The sequence below is a fragment of the Coturnix japonica genome, chromosome 4 (assembly GCF_001577835.2).
Source record: "Coturnix japonica isolate 7356 chromosome 4, Coturnix japonica 2.1, whole genome shotgun sequence".
In the NCBI taxonomy this organism is placed as follows: domain Eukaryota; kingdom Metazoa; phylum Chordata; class Aves; order Galliformes; family Phasianidae; genus Coturnix; species Coturnix japonica.
Genome location: NC_029519.1, coordinates 49,043,472 through 49,066,257, shown reverse-complemented (window position 1 = coordinate 49,066,257; position 22,786 = coordinate 49,043,472). Strand labels below are relative to the sequence as shown.

At 36.2% G+C, this 22,786-nt stretch overlaps 1 protein-coding gene across 1 annotated transcript; it reads left to right on the top strand.

Moving 5' to 3' along the window:
• Positions 1 to 312: 312 nt before the first annotated feature.
• Positions 313 to 17,544, top strand: MYOZ2 (myozenin 2). The gene is made up of 6 exons (XM_015861933.2): positions 313 to 471; positions 1,022 to 1,125; positions 6,498 to 6,667; positions 8,449 to 8,578; positions 10,170 to 10,353; positions 17,114 to 17,544. The coding sequence occupies exons 2-6, from the start codon at positions 1,050 to 1,052 to the stop codon at positions 17,343 to 17,345; spliced, it is 792 nt and encodes a 263-aa protein (XP_015717419.1). The 5' UTR covers positions 313 to 471; positions 1,022 to 1,049; the 3' UTR covers positions 17,346 to 17,544.
• The last annotated feature ends 5,242 nt before the right edge of the window (positions 17,545 to 22,786 follow it).

The following is a 22,786-nucleotide window of genomic DNA, read 5'->3' as shown; positions in this document are numbered from 1 at the left end:
CCATGCCATTCTCATCTGATCTAGTCTTGTTCATCCATATATTTAATACCGTATTTTTAAATGTCTCCTTCCTGACTTTAAGACATAGATTATTGCTCTCGGAGGTGATGAGGAGATGATCTGTATGAGTATGAGGGGCGCATTCCACAGAATTTTCCAATAAGCTCTTAAAGGGATATAAACTCTCTTTGTTGTGGGTACAGCTGAATCTTTCCTGTTCTCTTCTTTTGCCAGGAAGATATGAGTGGCTGGAGTGTTTGATTCTATATATAACTAGTTGATGTCAGCTGGATGCCAATCCCTTTGAAGAGGATCAGCCCCCAGTTTGTCTCAGTACTAGGTACCATGCAGATCCAAGCACAAGGGTAGAAACCATCCTGGACCAGGCAGGTCAACCCCATTTATAACAAACTCCTGAAGCTTCAACTAAAGAGTTGAGATCACTTTTTTGCTGCACAAAGAAACAGTACGGTAAGTGTATTGTTTCCTGAAATATTTTGTCATTAACTGTCATACAAACTAGCAGATAAAAGACATGTATGTAACCTCTTGGCTCTGCAATTTAAAAGATGTTTATTTTTTAACCTAGTCAGAAATGCACTTTCTTTAAAGATGCCAGAGCATCTGATTTAGTTCCTCAAATTCTTTATTACGTTAAGAAATATCAGCATAACATTTTTGAAAATGTAATACAAGACATAATTAAAATATTAGTTATGAAATAATCTTTTAACGTACTGCGTATATGCAAAGGCCTAAATCTCTGACACTAGTTTTGCTGCAAAATGTATGTATCCAACTCAAAGTTCATTCTTTGGCACTTTCTATCCATGTAAATACTTTCTAGCATCCAACTGCAAGCAGAAACTGCCAGTGCATTTTGCCTAGCTAAAAACACTGTATTTCTAAAGGAGAAATAAAAAAATCACTATTCAGCTGTTCTAAACATGCTGTCAGAAATTAAAGTTGGCTTAATAGCACAAGCTGGCTCAACAATGTAAAAATGTGTGTTTTTTTTCAGCAAGGAAAAATCGTATCAGAAAATCACAATGTTATCACATTCTGCCATGGTCAAAGAGAGGAAAGAACAAGCATCAGCCATTATGGATGAAATACAGAGAAATGGTATAGCGCTGAACCCAACTTACTCTATATGCACTGTCCTCTAGCCCTCCCTAAAACATTTTTAATCACAGAGTTTAACTCTCTTACAGCTTTGTCTCTGAGTGTTTTGCCATAAATAATCTCGGGGGAGTATCATGCTGCCTATGGTAACTAATCCTTTTGTAGTTGCCTCTTTTCATTTGAAAGCTATTTTCAGATGAACAACTGCTGTGAAGGAATGAAGTAATCTAACAGCTGATGTACATTCTGCTAGGATAGCCTTTCAGAACATTATTTGGGGTTAATAACATGACTTCATTCCATTTTAAATGGCTATCATCTGAGGAACACACTGATCTGCCTGTATCTTTTTTTTGTTTGTTTTTTTTTGGCTTTTTTTTTTTTTTTTAATAGGAATGATAAAAAATTTTGAAACAATTGTTTCCAGCTCTGTTCCTGACAATTAATCTTTGTAACTAACAAAATCTGCTATCAATGTGGACATTTTCTCCCAATTCATAGCCATCAGTTCATCTTATATGCAGAAATTTTACTCTTCTGTTGTTGCACTGATGAAAATGTAAACATGAGAAGGTAGCTCAATGGTCAAAAAGAGCTTATTAAAATTATGCTTCTAGTGTGACACCTTCAGAAGCAACTATTTCACCTGGGAATACTGGTCTTCTTGGCTTTCACTAGGTATTTGCTGGGTGCTTTTCAAGATCCTTCTAATCCTTCCCATGAATCTTTTTTTACCATCTATGTAAAATATCATTCTTTTTAAAATGTTAAGTACTCCACAAGTAGCACTGAAAAAACAGAGAGCTCAGCCAATACTTACAATTTTTGCAAATCATACTGCTTGCATAGGATAAAGCACTGGACATTAAATTCCAGTAATAAAAGAATTTTCTTGTGGTCTTTTGCTGCAGAGAGTTTTGGGAGGTTTTCTGTACAAACTCATTAACCAATCTGACTGCAGGAAGAGCAGGACCAGAAACCTAAAGAATTTAGAAAAAAAAGCAATATATCGCAGTGCCCAGTCCTAATACTGAAAATTACTTTTTCTTTCCCCAGTAATTTCAATTCCTCTTCCCTCTTTTTATTCCCAACTGAACATACACTTAAGTCTAAAACCCAGACTGCCCTTACAGATTTCATTACAACTCAGATTTTTTGTACTGAAAGTACCATATGTTCCTGAAATAGTCAGTAAGCTTTTCAGTGCAGAAAAACTGTTTAGAATAATGAATTTCAAAGGGTAAATGTTGATACTGTCCATTCCGATACTAATAAATTTACCATGCAGTTCTGGCAGCCATTGGAATTGTTGGATACCAGTGTTCAGCTTATATAATCTGTCCCTTTATTACTTATGTATTATCAGCTTTGTTGTCAAGTTAGACTCATACATGTAGATATAAACAGATACTGCAACTTGTTTTATAAGACATAGCTGTGATACAAAGCCATTGAAGACAATACAAACACCTCAACCTTGTATTCTACTTCTCTCTCTTCTTCTTTGGATGCCTGGGATATAAACATTTAACAATATATATAATATTCATGAAATATGTGTGCTAAGAGTCTACAACTTTAAATTATACAAGTTAAGTGAAACAAATTCTGAAATAGAAGGATAACCAAAGCCATGATAAGACAAGTTGAACACTAATTCTCTAGGACCAAATGTGAACTATTCTTCAAAAAATCAGAGATGAATCTGATTTTTAAAGGAATAAATTTTTCTCTTTTAATTTTGACAATTTATTTCCCCCCCCCAGTTGTGAATTAAAAATGCTGTCATTCTATGCTGTGCATCTCTGTTTACAATGAAGGTCCTGCACCTGGAAATTACCTAAAAACTAAACTTCATCTGGAAAGAAAATACTGTTTCACAGATGTTACAAACACTAGAGCATTGACAGAGATGAACAGTAACAGGAGGATCTGTAGTGCAAGTCCTTTTGGCTTGGGATGACACTCAGAAGTTTACCTCCTGCGTTTTGATTTTAGCTCCTTTTTATTACAACGCTTTCACACAAACACTGAACCTTAAACTCCTTGCAAATGATATTCACAGCAGAATCAGTTGTGGAAAAGACACAAAGTCATTCAAGTTTTATGAGTGTCTTAAATCTGGGCTTGGTTGGTAATGACTGAAAGTCCGCATTTTCCTGTTGGGCTATAGAAAATGACTTTGTATCCTTCTTAAGTTCTATGTGTCATAAAATGCTGCAGTAAAAGACACCCTCTTATGGTCTCAGAAGAGAGTCTATAGGACTACAGCAGCATCAGGAATATTATGACCTTACAAATACTTTTTCGTTTCTCTGGCAGAATTGGATGTATCATGAAATTTCTAAACCTAGTTGGTAGACGCATACAAATGTGTACATATGTACATTTAAGGAAGTCTTTGGAGTTCCTCAGATTAGCATTCAATTAAACCCAAACCTCGTGTCTAATTCTGTCCAGTTTCTTAAGTGTGTTCTTCAGTAGCTAAACAACTCTCTTACGATGAAGTTACAAATTCTTACTTCTGATACCATAACAAATATAATATTCATTATTAAAATTTATAATCCAAACAAAGGCCTTGAGAAGACTGTAAACTTGAAGACCAAAGGGGACTGAGGGAAAAAATATGCAGAAAGAAACATGTAAATCATATTTAAATGAAGTTTGCTAAGACTTTAAGTGCAGAATAGAGTTGACTTGGCCAGAACAAATATAGAAATGAAACCAGACTAAGATTAAGGTTAAACCATGAAATAAACTTCCAGCATTCATGTCAATTTATGAGGCTTTTTGTATTGGCGCACTTGGAGATATTCTCTTTATGCCATGCCCTAAATGTTCTCCTTTTCTCATTTTTCATCACCTTTCCTGAACTGACACTGAAACAATCCCTAGACACGTCATGAACTAGACAGCAGATTAGATTTTAGTTGGCAGGGGATTCAACTGAACTTCACACCTATGTTTCTGGGTTGCTGCCTAGATACACAATAGTACACAACTGCGGTCTACGAAGTACCTTTGAGCCTATAGCAAACATTTGCAATAACAGTACATATTTATATGTAAAGGAACAGCAAGGCCCAAAACTGTTAACATCCTCCATGCCCCCAGGCAAATGAAGGGTAGTTTGGACAGAGATCAGGATTTATTTGGCTCAGGATTTATATACTACTGGACAGCAAAGAAAAAACTTTTCTGTGTGAAAATGTTGCTGATCTGAGGAGTAGACTTTTCATCTCTTATCACCATAAAACCATTCAACAGTCCATAGCCCTGTAGTAACCATGAAAAAGAAGAAAATCAAAATATGACTTGTGGGTCAAAATTTTAGGCTACAGGCCAGTAACTAGTACACTTATCTCAACCTCAGAGCCAAATCCCCACCATTATCTGTCACTGATATGTCTGTGTTGGACAAGCTGAGTCATTTTCTTCCATGTTAAGAACTCTCTGTTTTTAGCTAACAAATAACAGGAGTGTGTTAGGATTCTTTCTGCATACTATTAATAAAGCAGAAGAGCATGCATGATACAATTAGCTTGCTCTAGCTCCAATTAAATCCACTGCAAGCATTCAATTGAAATCAGTAAGAACAAAAGTGGATCAGTGGTGATACAGTCCATGGCCTATAAACTTGTTTGATTTACTTCATGGAAAACTCATTTAATACAGCTTAGGCTAGATGCTTAATGCACATATCTCAACTGTATTTTCCCAAATGTCAGCACTACATGTTGCTTTTCCATCATATAATTGCTAGGAGATATAGATCACATTACATATACCATGTACACAGAAAATAAAAATAAAAACCTCTTTTTTTTTTTTTTTTTCCTATTTTTTGCCACCCCCCAGCGTTTGCAGTATTAACTTTGACATTAGGTACCTATGCAGATAATTAATTTGCACTGCTAATTTTAGATTGGGCTTCCTGTTTGATTAACCTGGAAGCAAGATACAGTGCCTTACATCTAATTAGGTTTCATTGTAATGCATTAAGATACATGATGAAATTCAGAATTTTATACCCTGTAGATTATAAGAGAATGTAAACAATGGGTGGTCTTATTATTAAAGAAATAACTGATTGTGATCTTGAATAAGTGAATTGAATAAATATAATGCATGTCTTCAATGTAATCTTTGAAACACATTCCATCTTCATTTTTTTCCCCTGAAGTTCAAGAATAACTGAGAATAATTTTAATTATCAAAATGATAATTATTAATAAAAGTGTCAACAGGAAATCATTTCGTTAAAAATTTGTTTTACTATCTGATCCAATTATTGTTACATTTTTTCAATTTTTCTAAGTTCTAAGATGAAATAAATTAATACAAAATAGTTTGTATAGTCTTGAAGTTACTGTATTGTCAGTTCCAAGCTTTATCTACAGATTGAGGACAACTAGTAAGAGAGTGACTACTCAGCATCAGCTTCCTCAGTGACACAAACATCCCTGTTTACAGAACATCACCACAGAGATGATCAGTAAAGTTTTGGATGTTCCATGTTCTCCATCCATAGTCTAAACTGATCTTCCCCTTCTTCTACTTAGACATCTTCATTTTCAAATCTGCTAGGAGCCCGGTAAATAAAATACAAGAATTTTTTTCCTGAACAGTGAATAAACTGACACTGCATTTTATAGTTCAGTTTCTGAAAGTGTCAAGTTTTGAGACTTGCTTGTAACTTTTTGCTTAGAGAGAATAAAAAATAAATATTTTAAACACATAATTTTTAATAAGGATATTGTTGATCTTTGTTCTGTATCTCATTTTAACATTGAGCTTTATTTTGAAGATTTCTTTAAATATAATATGTTACTTAATATAGACATTCTAATACAAACTTTTCTTAAAGTACAAAATGTCCCGGATTTCCAAATAAGAGGTAGAATATTAAAGAATAATTAAAAATAAAATTTATATAAGCGATAAGAAACTGATAGTTGTGTTTATAAGGAGCTACTTGCTCATCTATCCAGCGCAGAACACAGTTAACTCAAGGTTTAATTTGAGAATGCTGAGGTGAGATGGAATTTTGTTACTCGTTTCAGCAGAAGCCAGTTTTCCTAAGTCTCCATGCATGACAATGATGATCCAATTTTCAGAACAGCTAAATGTAATTCAACTGAAATAAATGTGGAGCTTGGGGCACTTGGCATCTTTGAAAAACATGGTTGCAGTGTTCTATACTCTACTCCAAAATTTTGGAAGAATGATCAATTTCACTAACTCCAAATAAAGCTCCCTCTATGTATTAGATAATTATGCCCTGATGTGTTATTGGGTTTCAGGTGTAGGGTGTGCAACATCAGGCATTTAAGAAAAATATGGGTATGTATTTATTCACTGTATTGCAGTCTCACCTAGCTTAAACCTTGGAAAAAAGGTCAGCACGCCAAGAGACATCATGGTAGAGGAACTATCAACACTCAGCAACAGAGGTGCAAGACTCTTCAAGAGACGTCAGCGGAGATCTGATAAATACACATATGAAAATTATCATTATGTTGCAAACAAGCCAAGAAATGTGAGTATTTTGTAATAACTTGCTAACAAAACACAGTGAAACAAGCCTGGGGTTCCTTTTGTGCTCGTGACAAACGTTCTGTGTGATGTATTTGTAGCTTTAGGAAGAACAAGGAGACAAAGGATAAATCTTGTCACAGAAAGACAATTATTTTCTGAACTCATCTCTCAGGAAATGGGCTAAAGCATTAGCAGTACCCTGGGTATCCTCATAGCATTAAGTGTACCTGATGTTTGTCTCACCTGTGGCCTTGGCAAAATACTTAAACCACTTGTTTAATGTCTGAAAATAAAGAGAAAAACATTCATACATTTTGTTTAGCTCTCCAGTGTGGTGAAGGTTTAATTACTTGAGTGTTAGCACTCTACATGTAGTCTAATACAGCATGCAAGCAGCCCCTCTAATTCCATCACAACTCTAACGAAACTTTTTTTGTATAAGTGCATCTCATAAGGAGGCTTTGGGAGCAGAAAGTTTGTAATTTGCCATTCTTATGCAAATTTTGAGGATCTCTCTACATCTTCTGCAGTATTTCTCACAAAAACACACAAACCACGCATGATGTACATTCAGTATGACATTCTGACAATGGAAGAAATTATTCCTCTTTGGTTTCTGTTCCTCTCCCATAAGTGCCTATTTAGACATTGTCTTCTTCATCAGATGATTCTGTCTGCCAAAGTTAATCTCTCTAACATACCTCTGGATGGCTCCAAAACAGACTTCCTTGATTTGTTCTGTTTGTTTCGAGTTAAAACAAGAATTGAGTATCTGCTTTCTTACTTAAAGAAACTGTTACTCTAAAACTGTATATATTTAAATTACTTTTAGTTTATGCGTCATAGCTAAAATAAGGTACTGACTTCTTATGAAACTCCAATTCTATATTTATGCAACAATGATTAAGCCTTTAGATGTTTCCTTAGAACTGATGACCCAACAGCAGAGTGGAAAATAACGCCGTATCATTAAACTTCAGAAAGTGACCTAAAGTGAAGTTGCTATTTCTATTATAAATACAGGAAAAGAAAATCCCAAACAAAATCAATTAAACAAATGCAGTGGGTTTTCAACTGAGATAGGAAAAGAAGCTTTGAAGAATTAGTGCTTTGAAACACTAATGGCTCAAACCTAAGGGATTCATTGAATATTCAGGTAGTGAGGGGCCCTGTCTTGCACATCACAACTCCTAGCATTTAGCCATCCATCAGCCTCCTGTCAAAGTAACAGAACTTACTGTCTGCTGTGAACCACACGGCCTGCAGGTACAGGCAGATATTATTGTAACCAGTGTGAGCAACAGAAGGGATGAACTCTCTTCTTAGACTGCGCATCAGTAATTAAATAGATCTTAACTTAGGAAAAGGTCAGACAACTTAGTTAGATGGTAATTAGGCCTCCTATTGATCTAACTCCTCAAACTCTCAATTCTTCATATAAAGCTTTCACACACTTGAAATACATACATTTAAAATTGTGCTGTAATGCCACTCTTAACACTGATAGACTGATAGACTATTCACTTTAGCTTACATAGCCATTGCAAGAGAGTTGAGAAATTGTTTAATCTTCTGGATAACAACTAGAAAGCCCCGAGGAATGCTGTCCAGCAAAAATGGTACCTAAAAGCAGGACAGTATGCCTCTGGATAGCATGCCCTGGGTCTCAGATCTGGGGATCCCTCAAAAGAGAATCATGGATGAACTCTTCTTCTTCTTTTTTTTTTTTCTTTTTTCTTTTTGCTTTTGCTATTGATGATGTTTATTTCTACTTGAATGCAGCGTGGAGAGCCCATACACAGTGTTAAAATGGATGGCCTCAGTGTTGAAGGAATTCCCCAGCATGCTCCAATGACACCCCCTAATACACCTGATCCCCGGAGCCCACCACATCCTGACAACATTGCCCCAGGTAATACATTAACTCTTAGATACGAATTATATTTAGTGTTCATTACACAGCAAGTGACAGAGCTCTTTATGAAACAACGCCATTAACCATAATTTAATAATGGAATTGTTGTTAGAAATTCATAAATTCAGTTAAGATAACTAATCAGAATTTCCCATGGAAATTTAAAGCAGTACAGTTTAGTTGCTTCTGTTCATTTTTAAAGATTTTATATGCCTTTTGTACTACTTTTTCTTCAACTAAAACATGCACTATGATTTGGTGAAACTGCTCATATTTTTACTGATCCTATAAATATTGAGAAACCTCCTCAGCTGTTAAATTAGACTAATACACCGCATTTACATCGCCCTAGTTTCTAAACCACAATGCAATGCTCAACAGTCTGAAAATTATCTATTGTAGTTTAATTACCCATAAATGTAAATATGAAGTAATTGCAAGTTTTGCTGGACTCTTTTATATAGAAGTAACTTAAAGAGGAATTTGGCCCAGCTAAAAACAAAGTTCTGCTTTATTTAAGTCCTTAACTGTGAAGATACTGTTTTCTTTATTAAAAGCAGTGAGCTGACGGAAGGCCTTATTTTGCATTCTCTAAGACTAGAGAAGGCTAATTTGTTCTGATTAATTTATCCAGTGATATATCCTTTCTTCCTGTTTATGAATTATCCATGAGCACACTGTTGGTTTTTTTACAAATTCATTCTTTGTTTGGAATTACTCAATGCATGTTTTGTGCAGACCTTTTCCAGTCTACGTAAACTAGGTCAATGCTACTCTGTTAGAGAATGCTAAGACTCTGTGCATACACGGGACAAATACAGTTCAAATAGAGGTCTTTTCCATTGCTATGAGATGGTAGAAATCTTCACATTTGAGAATGGTAAAAAGAATTTGCTTTAGTTCTGGTGAAATAAATAGTTATTAAACCACAGGGTAGGTCTTTTTTGTTTGTTTTTGTTTCTTTTCTTACATTTTTAAGAGAAAATAGCATTACTTTGTAGAGCTAGATGCAGAATAAGGATAAAAGGGAAAATAGATTTCCTTTGTTTTTCAAATAAATACTGTAACTCACATATTAGGATAATCCCTCGATGATTTTAATTCTTCAAACTGTACTTTCAGGTCTGTTTTTCCTCCTGCTATATTTGCTCTTGCCATGATGTACTTGTTTGCAGAAGAAATCACACTGAATATGGATTTTACTTGCTTATTAAAACTCTGATCAGAGCCTGACCCTCAGATGTTTATGCAGAGAAAAATCTGTTTGTTAATTCAGGCCAAGGACTGCATTGATATACTCTTATAATCAAACAGATTCTTACGACTACATGAATAATTTTAAATAAGGCTAAATTAAATGTAGCCTAAAAAAGAGAGTAAAATACTTCAGAGCAATTATCTGAAATTTTCCAAATGCACTCAGTGACCTATCTGCTGTTGAGTGGCTTTGGTCAACCCATTTGTTTCAGTAGTTCATTTTATCTAACCTTAACTGATGGTAATATCACTTCCTATTTTCATAGGATGATTATAAAGAATCAAAAAGGCAATCTATTGTTATACTGGTTTTGCCATCATCTCCTTGCAGGATATTCTGGACCACTAAAAGAAATTCCTCCTGAAAAGTTCAACACCACTTCTGTGCCAAAGTATTATCAGTCTCCTTGGATAGAAGCCATTAGGGATGATCCAGAGCTGCTGGAAGCCTTATATCCTAAACTTTTCAAACCTGAAGCAAAGCCAGAACTGCCAGACTACAGGAGCTTTAACAGGTAATTCTGAGTGAACGCTGAACTTTAAAGTGGAGAAAAAGAATTACTGTGACACAAAATGTTTCCAGCAGATGTAAAAATACACATCGCCTGTACTTACAAGTATATCCCCCCAAATTTACACAGATTACAAGTAGCAAACAAGAGCTTTAAGAAGTAACAAGTCTCTGTAGTGTGGGCCCAACAATAATTATAGAACAAATAATGGAAGATTAATTGTTGAAAATATTGAATAAAAGAAAGATAAAGAAAGAACTAGAGAAAGAAAAAAGGAAACAAAGAGAGACATAAAAAATACTACAGGATATAGTAACACTTCAAACTTTTTCCAGTGTTTCTGTTGACTTTGGCAGGTACGGTATAATGACCTCATAAGACCCATCAGTGAAACTCTCAGTAACACTTGGCTTGTAAGCTATATAAGGCAAATCACTTTTATTTTTACTTTTTATTTCTTCAATTTTATTTATTTATTTATTTTACAGCTCACACCGTGCTGGCTGGTTTTGTAGGCAATGGTAGCACAATGAGCTCTACCCCTCTTAGCAGTGCCACAGACAAAACAGCTCACAGCATGCATGTTTTATCACATGTTTTTTTATGTATCTTTGAAAACATTTGGTAATAAATTAGCACATGCATTACAAGCAGACTTCAAAATACATTAGAAATAGGAGGTCTGAGAATAAAGATTCTTATATAGTAGCTTGTATGCTGAGGCTTTCTGGTAGAGCTTCTTGACGATTATTAACAATAATGGTTTGGAGATATCTTGAAAGTTTTAAAACCCATCATTCACTGCTATCAATGAATGACATCATTCAACTCAATTCACATTATTGTTATTTATCAAAGCCACGGACAGTTATTCACCACATCTTAGCCAAGCCTAAACTCCTTCCTCAAAATAACAGACAGATGGCAACCTACTTTAAAAGTTCACAGTTATATATTTAGTGAAAAACACCCCAAACACCACTTGGATTTGTACCATAGATGGGCCTCAACTGTGAGTGCATGGAGCAAGAACTGCAATACATCAAAATTGGCACTGCAAACACCACACTAATTTTTATATCCTATTACAATATAACGCACATCATAAGCATGTAACACACTTTTGCCAGTAAGCAAAACAAAAATACAAATTTGAGATATATACTACGGCTGCCAACATTGAAACAGTAGCAGCACAGTTTGTGTGCTATGGTCATTGCAACTGAAAGGGAAAAAAAATAGCCAAAGATACATATACATAGAAATAGGGAAAGAATCAGTGCTCCCTCACACAAGAGAGATTTCAAGTCCATCACACAAGTCATCACTGTTGAAAGACAGCATCAGGCACAGAGTGCATTAATAGGGATGTCTCAGTGAGTTGAGACAGTATCTGATGGCTTTTTTGTGAATTTCTAGCTGCTTTGTGGTCCCATAATCTGTTAGTTGTCCTCTATATAACAGTAACTGCTCAGATTTCTTCCTTATTCACCCTTCAACTGCCATAAAAAAAAAACCAACCTGAAACTTGCAAGATACATATAGATCCAGATTGTGAAACTATCTGATAGATTCAAAATGCAAGACACAGAGATATAATCCATGATACTTTAACAAAAACACTATTTTCCTCAATGAAAATAACAACAATTCAGAAAAAGAATCCAGAAAAAAAAAAGATACATCCAGTACACTCTGGTATATTTTGAGAAAGAAGAAGCTCCAAAAGAAATATGAATTTTCAAAATTGAAATTCAAGATACTTGCCTACTGGGGAGGATCTCAGAGCCATGAGTTTAATGTCTACTCTTGTAAAAACGGATAGAGTGGACCGCCTGATAGTGGGATTGAAAGCATGCACACGACCTGCAATTGCCAAGCTATTTAACCACAAATATTACAGAGAAGGCTGAATGTGACCTCTGCCAGAATAATGAAAATAAACCAGAGTTGGGTCAGAGGGAATAAACAATCTTTATTTCTCTAGCTGAACAATAAAGCAGCTTACATGCAAGTTGAGAAACTACTGTCTGAACCTGAGTTCCTAGATCTTTTAAAATACTCTCTGTACTTGTTGCTTTCAGAAAATGAAAGAAACAGATTTAGAAGCAGCAAAAAGGACCTAAACCTCTTTGCTAACAATTGCATGGCCTGACATCTAGACAAAGAACCACAGTCTTTCTAATGCAATCAATTTTATATTTCTGGACAGCATTTGCAATTCAACAGAGGACTTTATCACCTCTAGAATACTATATATGAGCAGTTAGGTTCATTCTTAAAGAGACATATATTGCAAAAAAAAAGCTTTTTTCACACACATACTGTCACTTGACACGGCAATTCAACAGTACTAGCAATGGGTTTTGAGTGAAAGTGCCACAGCGTACTTTAAACGTCCAGCGGCAGTTGTACATCATGTTTGTTCTCAGGTGTTGAATTTGGGGCAAAACTGTATTAAATGAAGAATCACAGATGAGCTTCAGTTAAAATAGATGCAGCTGCCAATGTAGTTAAACAGATCTGAACATTTGCAGAAGGAAAACTTTATCAGTCTTTTGTTTCTAGATACTAGCAAGTTATCTAATCTAGGTCACAGCATCTTTGATGTCTTTAATTGCAGTCTTGGGGAGAAAGCAAATGACAGTGTTTTAAACATTTGAAGTGTGGGGGCATCAATGAAGGCTTTCTATCATGATTCATCATTCAACAAAGTACCATTATGCCTGTTCTCCAGCAAAACACTAGTACAGTCATCATTAGTCAGGACAGGGTGTGGTTAACAGCATGTGTGATGCAGAATTCCCAAAGAAACAGGCCTGAGATTCTCCCCAAGTTTGTGCAGTGGTATCCATCAACACGGCACTTGGATTTCACTCACCATATTCAGGATCCTTTCAGCTTTCCACATTCCAGGACAAACCAGCAACACGAATTTAAGGGTGAGGGACACTTGATGTGACGGAATAGCCCCACACAAACATGGCTTAGAAGTATACTCAGAGTTCACCAGCATTCAGTTTTTTTAGTTTGCTGGTTTTGTTTTTCACTGCCAGCAATGAACTGGTAGCACTGGAGCACATAGCAGTGCCATTTTTTATCACTGACTTTAACTGTAGCAGAATCAAAATTAAGGAATTCACAGTAGTATTAGCTGGAATCTAGCAAGCATTTTACACTGCAGGGATCTTGTAATGCTGGCAGGTCAATGAAGGAAGAGGCAGTGGAACAAACAACAAGCACATTTGCCTTCTGATGCAGGGCTTTTTGTGAGACAGCTAATAATGGCTGAACTGCAGCTAGCACTAGACAGAACGTACAATCAGAGAAACTGGGTTACTATCACTGTAAGAAGACTCTTCAGACAAGGCTACCCTTTCTCCCCCGAAAGAAAAGGAATCTGTGCTCACAGAGAAGTGCTTCAGAACAGAGCCATGTCCTGATTCCTCTTGGAGGTTCCTTCAGGGAAATTAACATATGCTGATGAGTTTGTAATATCAGTTAATTTAGTACCTTTATTGCATATGCCTTCCTGAAACTGAATAAAATATCAAAGTTTGGATTACGTGTGACACACAAAGCATTACATCTTGCTCACATAAGGCAAGCAAGTCTGACTGGTTCTGTCTGTCCTACCAGACAAATTATTGCTCAGCCTTCTTAATTCCCAAAGACTACTGTTCCAAAAACACTAAAGGAATCCAGTCCATCTGGACTGGGCTCTGCTTTTATTGATTAATGGATTCTGAACTATATTGTAAAAAAGCCAAGAAGCAGATCCTCAAAGGAATTTTGGCTGCCTAACTCCAACTAATGTAAGAGATTAGAGAAGACTAAATGTTTAGCCAGTTCCTTAGCACCTAAATACCCCTGCCAAACTGGCATTAGCTCTTGCAGTAACTTAACCATGAAGGTCTGAGCATTTTGTAGGATCATGTTTTCTGCTCTTATTTCTCCTTTTCACATAGAATCAACAGAATAAGCAAAATGTTCTGAGATTAATAGTCCCATTTTTATTTGTGAAACTCACATTTTTCAAAATGATGTAATTTAAGCTGCTAATAGATTTACCTCAAAATTTCCTGAATAATCATCTGCAAGTAATCTCCTATTTTGAGACAATAAAATATACAGTAAGACTAAGACCAAAACAAGAACCCCTAACAAAACAGATGAAAACCTGGTTATGCCTGATATTAAATCATGCATCAGCTTTTCAGGAACATGCAAAGTGGTTATTAAACAGTCTCTTAAGCTTCCTGGTTCCACTTCCTATGGCTCTGAACCAGGATTTCTGCCCTTATTATGAGCAATGATTCCTGGAATTTTTACGTATGAGTTCTAGGTTTCTATACAATGAATCAGAGCTTACAACACAGGTCATTATAACACCATGTTGTCAGACAAGTTATTGCTCACAATAAATATACCACTGCTGTAAAGGAAAATCCACATCTATTAGCCAATTACCACACTATCCTTTATGCTGATTGGCATGTGCTTCTGCCAAACACGCAAGAATGCGTAATCCTCTGTGGTCAGACTTCACATAGGAACTAATATGTTTTTCCCCAGAAAAGCCACTTGAATTATTTTAGAACACTCTTCTGTTTCTGTTGTGTAGAGGAATATATTCTACTTAGAAGAATAAAATACTAAAAAAAGGAAGTATTACACTATAAAAAACTTTTGGATTTTATACAGCTATTACTGTTCTATTCATCTTGATTGTTCCTTTTATTTATATATTGATGAGGATTAAATATTACAGCAATGTGAGAATGAGTATCTTAATTAGAGCAGCAATTAAAACAATCTTTATTATCCTGTAAGATGTAGATCACCACATTCACTCTGTGCCAATTATCAAGCAATTATTTTTAATCAGTATCATGCAGTATCCAATTTGGCACTGTGACCTAGAAGACAGGAGAAGATTGATACCACAGGCACTGTGTGAAAAGAATTCCCTTTGACCTCAAGAGAGTTTAATGCCCGGAGTGGTTGCTGCAAAATCTTCATCTGGGAAAGAGTTTAATCCAAAGCAGCCTTCTTCCCTTCCTAAGTGTGCATGCCCAGAACTTTCATGACTTTTTTATATCTTGCCTGACTGACCTCAGGATTTAACACTATCTCTTTTGTCCTTTACCATTTCAGCACCAATAACAGTGCCTTTAACAAACTGTAGTGAGATTCCCAGTGCCCTGCAGCTTCAAAGCCTGCTTGTATTATAATTCAGTGAATCATCTGTGCAGTACCTGGGCAGTAATATTTCTTTTAGGTCACAGATTTTTTTTTATTTTATTTTTTAATGTATTAAACCCTTTATTTTTGAGCACTTAATTGCCCCGTAGGTGATGTTTTATCCATTGCTACCTTGTCGGAAACCCTAGTCAGATTCTCAATTTATCTTTCTTTAGTGTCTGTTACTCTGGGTTTATACTATCACCTGGAGCCACTGGAAATACATACCAGCAGATCTGTTTAGCACCAAATACACAAAACCTACCAGGGCTAAAGAAATTCCACCAGAAAAGAAAAACACACAAAAAAAAACTGTCCAAAAAACTGTCCAATACTACTGTATATGTATATTTACAGATATCAAGTGTTAATGTGCAACTTAAAGATCATTGGCCAGACTATATCCTGGCTAAGTTGTATGGCTGACAAAAACAAGCATGTCTGCTTGGTCACGTTTGCTTATACAAAGGGTTCTGGAAAAAGAGAAACACCTCTCCCTCTCCACCCCTCCTCACCGCTCTCCTATTTTTATTTTTATCCTAGAAACTGGCAAATATAAAAGAATCATGGGAAGTATTTGGAATTACTTCTGTTTTAACATATTTTCAAATGCATGTAACAGTAAGTTCCTGCTTAGAATTTCTTATCTTTTAGTTTCTCAGGCTTATCATCTGAGGGAACATTTACATTCAAATAACATGGAAATAATACTGGCTGCAGATTAGGGGCCAATTTCAGCCAGAATTTCAAGGCTTAGTTACATAAACATTTTCTTCAGCAACAAAGCTGAGATAAGAAGTCCTCACCCACTCCTCTCCCTTCCAAAGGCTGTTGTCTTTGGCTGCTCCCTTCTGCTTGATGTTACACTTCACTGCCTCCTCACTCGTACTGTTACAATTGTTGTGCCATAATGATTAAAAAGCAGATTGCAAAAATTGGATTTTCAGGTCCTCCTTTTGAAGCACTGTTTTGGTTTGCTGCTTTCTTCATTTGTCTTGCAGTGCTTTTTATTATTATTATTTTTTGTAATGCAGGTGACATAAGTGACCCAAAATTCATCGCATATCCCACATACACACTGGTACAATATGGTGCCAAAATACAGTGTAGTGGGAAGAACAAGCAGCTGGGAATATGAGAAAATGGGGTGAGAACTTCCTAAACTAGTTACCCAGTAGTGAGAATATGCTCAACTATGTTTTTCAGGCAGATTGATCTGTCGCCAAGGAAGTAAGTTTAGTAACTGTGACTCACCACTGAAGAGGTTTTCTTGCAACATTTTTTTCTGTCCACTTTTCTACTGATGACTCTGAAAAGGGCTTTACCGGCAGGAAGATCTTAGGGATGATTTGCCAGAAAAAAATAGCATTCTTTTCCCAAAGTCTTCAGAATGTAATTGTTGTCATTAAAATAACTTCAATTCTTTTCAATCTCTGGGAATAAATAAATAAATAAATAAATAAAGATAAAACAGGCAATTTTAAAATAACACTTTAATTTTATTTCTCTAAATCTACAGAGTTGCCACTCCCTTTGGTGGTTTTGAGAGAGCATCAAAGCTGGTTAAATTCAAGGTACCAGATTATAATCTATTGATGCTAAATGATCCAAGATTCATGATTCTCGCAAATCCTCTTGCTACCAGAAGATCCTTCAATAGGACTCCTAAAGGATGGACATCCGAGAATATTCCAGTAGTGTTCATTCAACCTTCAGATTCCAACGATGTTCCAGAAACAGAGGACCTGTGAGAGAAGCTGCACTCTGTATTGTACAAAATTTGGAAAGCTGCACATTCATGTATTTTTGGTCCAAATGTTACTAAAGGCTACTGAGAAAACCTTTCCTTGGCAGCTGGCACATAACGTCTGATGTGTTATCTCTTTTCTGGAATCTATTTTTCATCTGTTGACACAACATAAATAAAGGAATTTGGCAAGTACTGGCTGAGACATTTTGTGTTTGTATTTATATATGCTTTTACTTCAGTGAAAACTAGTTTTTGTGGTTTTTTTTTTTTTTCTAAAATCTTTGCTTGTCAATTCAGAACAAAAACTGCTAACATGGAATTTGATTTGATAAGTGTGCTGATTCTGGTAGAATGAGTAATACCATGACAAGAAGCTCCATAATCTTTTAGTATCACCTGCTCAAGATGAACATGGAGAAACCAACCATTTTTCTCAAACCTGCTTGAGGGAAAGTTAAGAGTTTCATCATTACTTTGGTGACAGCAAGTTAAGCTATTTTCTTCCTTCCTTCCCTAACTCAACTTTAATTATGGACGTCAATGTCTTTGTCATGAAGATTTGTTTACAGAAAATGCAGCGTATTTGGCTATGACAAAACTATGGATGGTGTGAAAAAGTACAAAGGCATTTCCTGGATGAGTTTAGAATGTTAGTGCTGATTGCAACTAAAAAACTGGTTGTGTCAAACATACCAGAATAGTATCACTGAGAGCTATGTTTCCATAAGTGCTTTTGTCAATAGAAAGAAAAGTCACATACCCTTCTCCCCACAGCAATAATATATTTGGGGACTTAAAATCACCTGAGTTTTCTTGTTCTTGATATGCTGACAAGCTCTGACATCTTAGAAACACAATTATTAGACTTCTATTACATCCATAACTTCACAGGAGGCAAACAAAACCAACTTCATTGGCTGACAAGTTTCCTAGAATGGATTAGTTTGGGGACCTTAACTGTGTACAACAATTAAAAGGGCAATGATAAAAAACTAAATGAATTCTTCAAGCCTGAAAATGCAAAAGCTAAGGGAAAAAAATACTATAGCAAGGAGCAATGCAAACATGTTCTAGAGGAAGGACCTTGTTTTTCCTAAGCCATAATAAGCTTTTATAAACCTGCTATAGAAGTACGACATATACACAGTGAACAACATATACACTATGAATAAGGAATACAACGTATTTATTGTATACTCTGTAAAGACTACTTATACACACAGATCAAGGCATCTTCCTTCTTATGCACTGCACATGCTGGTAACTTTAGTTTTCTGTACATCTGTGGATCCACAGGAATAGAACAGGCTCAGGAGGCTTAAGATTTTTGAGAAGTACTGAGCATACATATGTACACATGCTCATCTGATGGTCCTGTCTAATTGAGATTTCTGAAATAGTCTTTCACAGCAAATCTGGTAACTCTAATTCAACAGCCAACTGCAGCAGCAGAACCCTGTTCCTCTTTCTTCCTTCCTCAACTACCACAGAGCTATATACATACCAGTACATTAAACGCATCTGGAGCTGCTCTTTTTGAAACAGGCCAATTGTGTCAGAGAAGCCTGCAACTACTTGATATTTAATCTTCCAACACTGAGAGGCTTTTGCCAAACTGCCATTTGGGATTAGGCCTTGGACCATGATAAACCCTAAATCGTGCTTGGGAACTGTTTGGGAGACGGCTAATTGGCAGAAATCAGAGTTGATCAATGCACTAAGCATTCAGTAGCACAGAGGATCAAATGCCAGTGTTCAGGAATGCTCCCTGGCTGCATCACTCTAGATGTATATAGTCTAATTGTGCAAGTCTCACTGCAAGAAGCAAATCTCTGGAAAAAAACCAAACCAAAACAAAACAAAAACCAACCCTTTGCTACTAAAGAATATTTTTTGTTAAGGTTGGAAATTCAGGGATCTTCTATCGACTTCAGCATGTTATTTTGGGAGCTGCTTGTATAGATAGCACTTCAAATGTATGAGAACGAAGAAATGGCTCCGAAGTGAAATGAAGATGCTTTCTTTAGTTAAAGGTCTGGAAAGATATATACAAAATAACTAATATATTTTATAAATTTCAGCGATACTTCTAAAAATTCCTGCAGCAATGGAATATAGCAGAAAGGATAAAAAGAAACACATGGGCAACAGCTTTACATGAGTGTAAATTATAACGGTATGCAAATATGTTCAAAACTGTGCTTATAACAGCATGCATACTTTAACACATCACATACTTTAACAGATCACACTCATACTTACTTCCAAATGAGAAGGGATCAGAAGGGTGTGATGAAAGGGTAGAAATGTAGTAGGGGGTAAATGTGTATTTTAAAAGGTCTTTGTTCCCAAAGTGGCCTCATTTGTCTTTACATTAAGCTGCTCATTACAACAGTTTAAAAGGGACTTAGAAATTCATTTCAATGTTTTAACCAATAATATGGTGAACAGAGGAAACAGAAAAAATACTGATAACACTGTGTAAAAGTGAAGCAAAAGATGTACACTTCTGACCAGCTCTGTGAATATAAGCCTTTTCCAAAACATATACACTTAAAAACTCTCTATGGTGTGAAAAGCATGGCCAGTTCATGGCAAGTTCATGGCCTGTGCTGTCAGCAGTGTTGGTGACTAATTGCCACCAGCAATAACCATCATTAGAGGGATCCTGTATTTTAATCCTATGCAGTTCTGGTCTGGAAGTATACTCACTGATATAATGGCATCCCTATTTCAGACTTTTAAAAATATAAACCTATATTTCATTTTATGTAGCTAAATTACCCTAACATGTATATTGTACACTGGCAGCAGCTAAATCAATTTTGGAAGTACTGCATGCAATACATGATCTGAGATTCCTTCCTGAACCCAGCAGGCCACAGGCTCTCTGCTGTGGATTTCTGCTGAGGTGCCGCTAGTCTTTGAGGTATATGTTTGCATGACCGTGGTAATAGAAAAAAGCAATAAAGTCTTTCTCCCATTTTCTACCTAATACTGTAGCTGATTTCTTCCATGTTTCTCATATAATGACAGATTATCAATACCAAGAAACAAACAATTCATGCTAAGTTATATGATTAGCCTGCCTCCAAAAACATGTTGTTTATGCCTAATCTTACACTTCGGATGCAAAATTTCTTACAGGCACAAACATTCTCAGCAGTTTAAATAAGTCAGCACACCCTCCTGTATAAATCTGTACACATGATAATAGTGGAAATAAAGAAATAATGTGTTGTCTCAAAGTACTGTACTATTTTAGTTAGCTTAACAGGCTTTGTTTTGACCACAGCCAAGAAAACAACACTGGCAATAGAATTCTAACCTCAGTGAAATCAAACAAGGGGTATTAGCTCTGACTTCTGTGGAGGCAGAATTTCACCATTCATTGCACTCACTGAATTTCAAATCTGTATTTGTAATTGAAATTCATGTCACTACCTTAAGCTACAGAATCACAGAATTCGCAAGGCTGGAAAAGACATAGAAGATCATCCAGTCCAACCATCACCAATACTTCCCAGTTAAATCATACTACTATGTGTCCAGCAGCAGAATGGATGTTTAGATTATAGAGCTGAGGCTGACCACATGTGCAGTTGCTTTTGCGTGGTACACACGACAAAATACAACAACTCCTGTCATACCTCAGAAATACTCTGGGAAACTTCATGAAACTGTGAGGGGAAAAAAATGAGCCTCTGTGGACACAGATGTTGGTTTTCTTTATTTTCAGACTGCAGATGAATAACCTGGAAGTGAAGGCCCTCGAATACAGCTCTTAGATGGCCTAACGAGTGCAAATATCTAAGACTGCAGGAAATACAGTAAGAAAGTGAAGCGCAAAACCCTACACATGCTGGATTCTATAATCCATAATGGATAAATCATTGGCAGACTAGATAGAAATACCAGAAAACCCCTACACAGCTGACAGTCACGCAGTGCTTGCTCCTTTATGATTCCCAGAGGCTACAGACTTTACAAAAACAAATGAAGTACTCTAAATTATTTACAAATACCACGTTTGCCACAGAGCTATTATGTAAGTGGGTGTGAGAAGATAGACGATAATAAATTGAATAGTTTACTAAAGTAGAATGGGCACGCTGATGTAGTTCAATAGCAAATACTGAACATAAAATACTCTTATTGAAAGGAAATTTTAAAAGTAACTGAAAAAAAAGTAAAATTATTTCAAGGAAATACTTTATTTTAAACAACCCACAAGCTAATTGTTGACACTAAGCATAAACTAATAGAGTGCTAAACCTTCCCTCCAGAAATGTCAGCATGGCAGAACAGAGGAGCCTCAGAAAGCAAAAAGACAAAGAAAAGTTATCTGCAAGGAAACAGCAATTACACTGACTAAAAACAAATCAAGGAAGTCCTGACAAAGGTCTCCACAAAGGGTATGGGGAAGATGAGGAGGGGACAATAAATAAGGAACAAACTGACTGTTAATAAAATGATAAGGCACCAACTTTAAAATCAACCAAATTCTTACTTCTTCTAGAAAGGCCTAGTTGTGAATTTATGTGCTATATGATGTTGTGGGTCAAGAGCTCTTAATAACTTCAAACCAGGGTCAAACAAATGTCCAGTACAGTATGGTACCAATGTGATTGGAATTTGGGTTTATTGCTGGTGTGAGAAAGATGACCCCATACTTGGCCAGTCTATTTACAAGTATATATAAGGTTATATACTTCTTGCTGGGAACTCTCAAAGATCAGTAATAGGATCTGGTAGTCCCATAAGAATCAGTTGTTAAAGTACTATGACAGTTCTAGCAAGCACTGTTAGCACAGAGCTTCAGTAGTTTACAGTAAAATATCCTTATCAGGAGAATTAGGAAGAAAGTCAAGTTCCGCATGTGAATGAGAGCACTTCAAACGTCAGTCAGAACCACCCACCCCCCGTCTGTGCAGCACAGGGAGCACAGGATGAATTAACCAATATTTTGTTTTCATGGGGAAACCATTTCCTGTGAACAGACTATTCATCCAAAACACCTGGTGCACCAAGTGCTGCCCTATTGCACAGGGTCATTGTGAGACAAAGCTCAGCAATACTTGGAAGAGGCACGGGATTTTTAAATGACTGTAAGAGTAAAGTTATGCCTGAATATTGCGAGCCAACTATTCTTTCAAAAGCAAATGGAGATTAAAATATTCGATGGAGTTTGTGGAGGGAACAGCTTGAACTCTGCCAGCTCAGAGCGGGCTGTACTCATTAATGCAGGAATGCCTTCAGGCTGCTTTGTCTGGAAGGTGTAACTCAGAACTGGATTTCTCCGGAGTCCTGATGGACAAGCAGACAGTCACTCCCCTGTCCCCGACACACACAGTGAAAAGAAGGAAAAAAAAAAGTCTCTCTCCTGCTCTCATAAGGACAGCACTCTGCTGCAAGAAAACAAATCCTATTTCTCTGAGACAG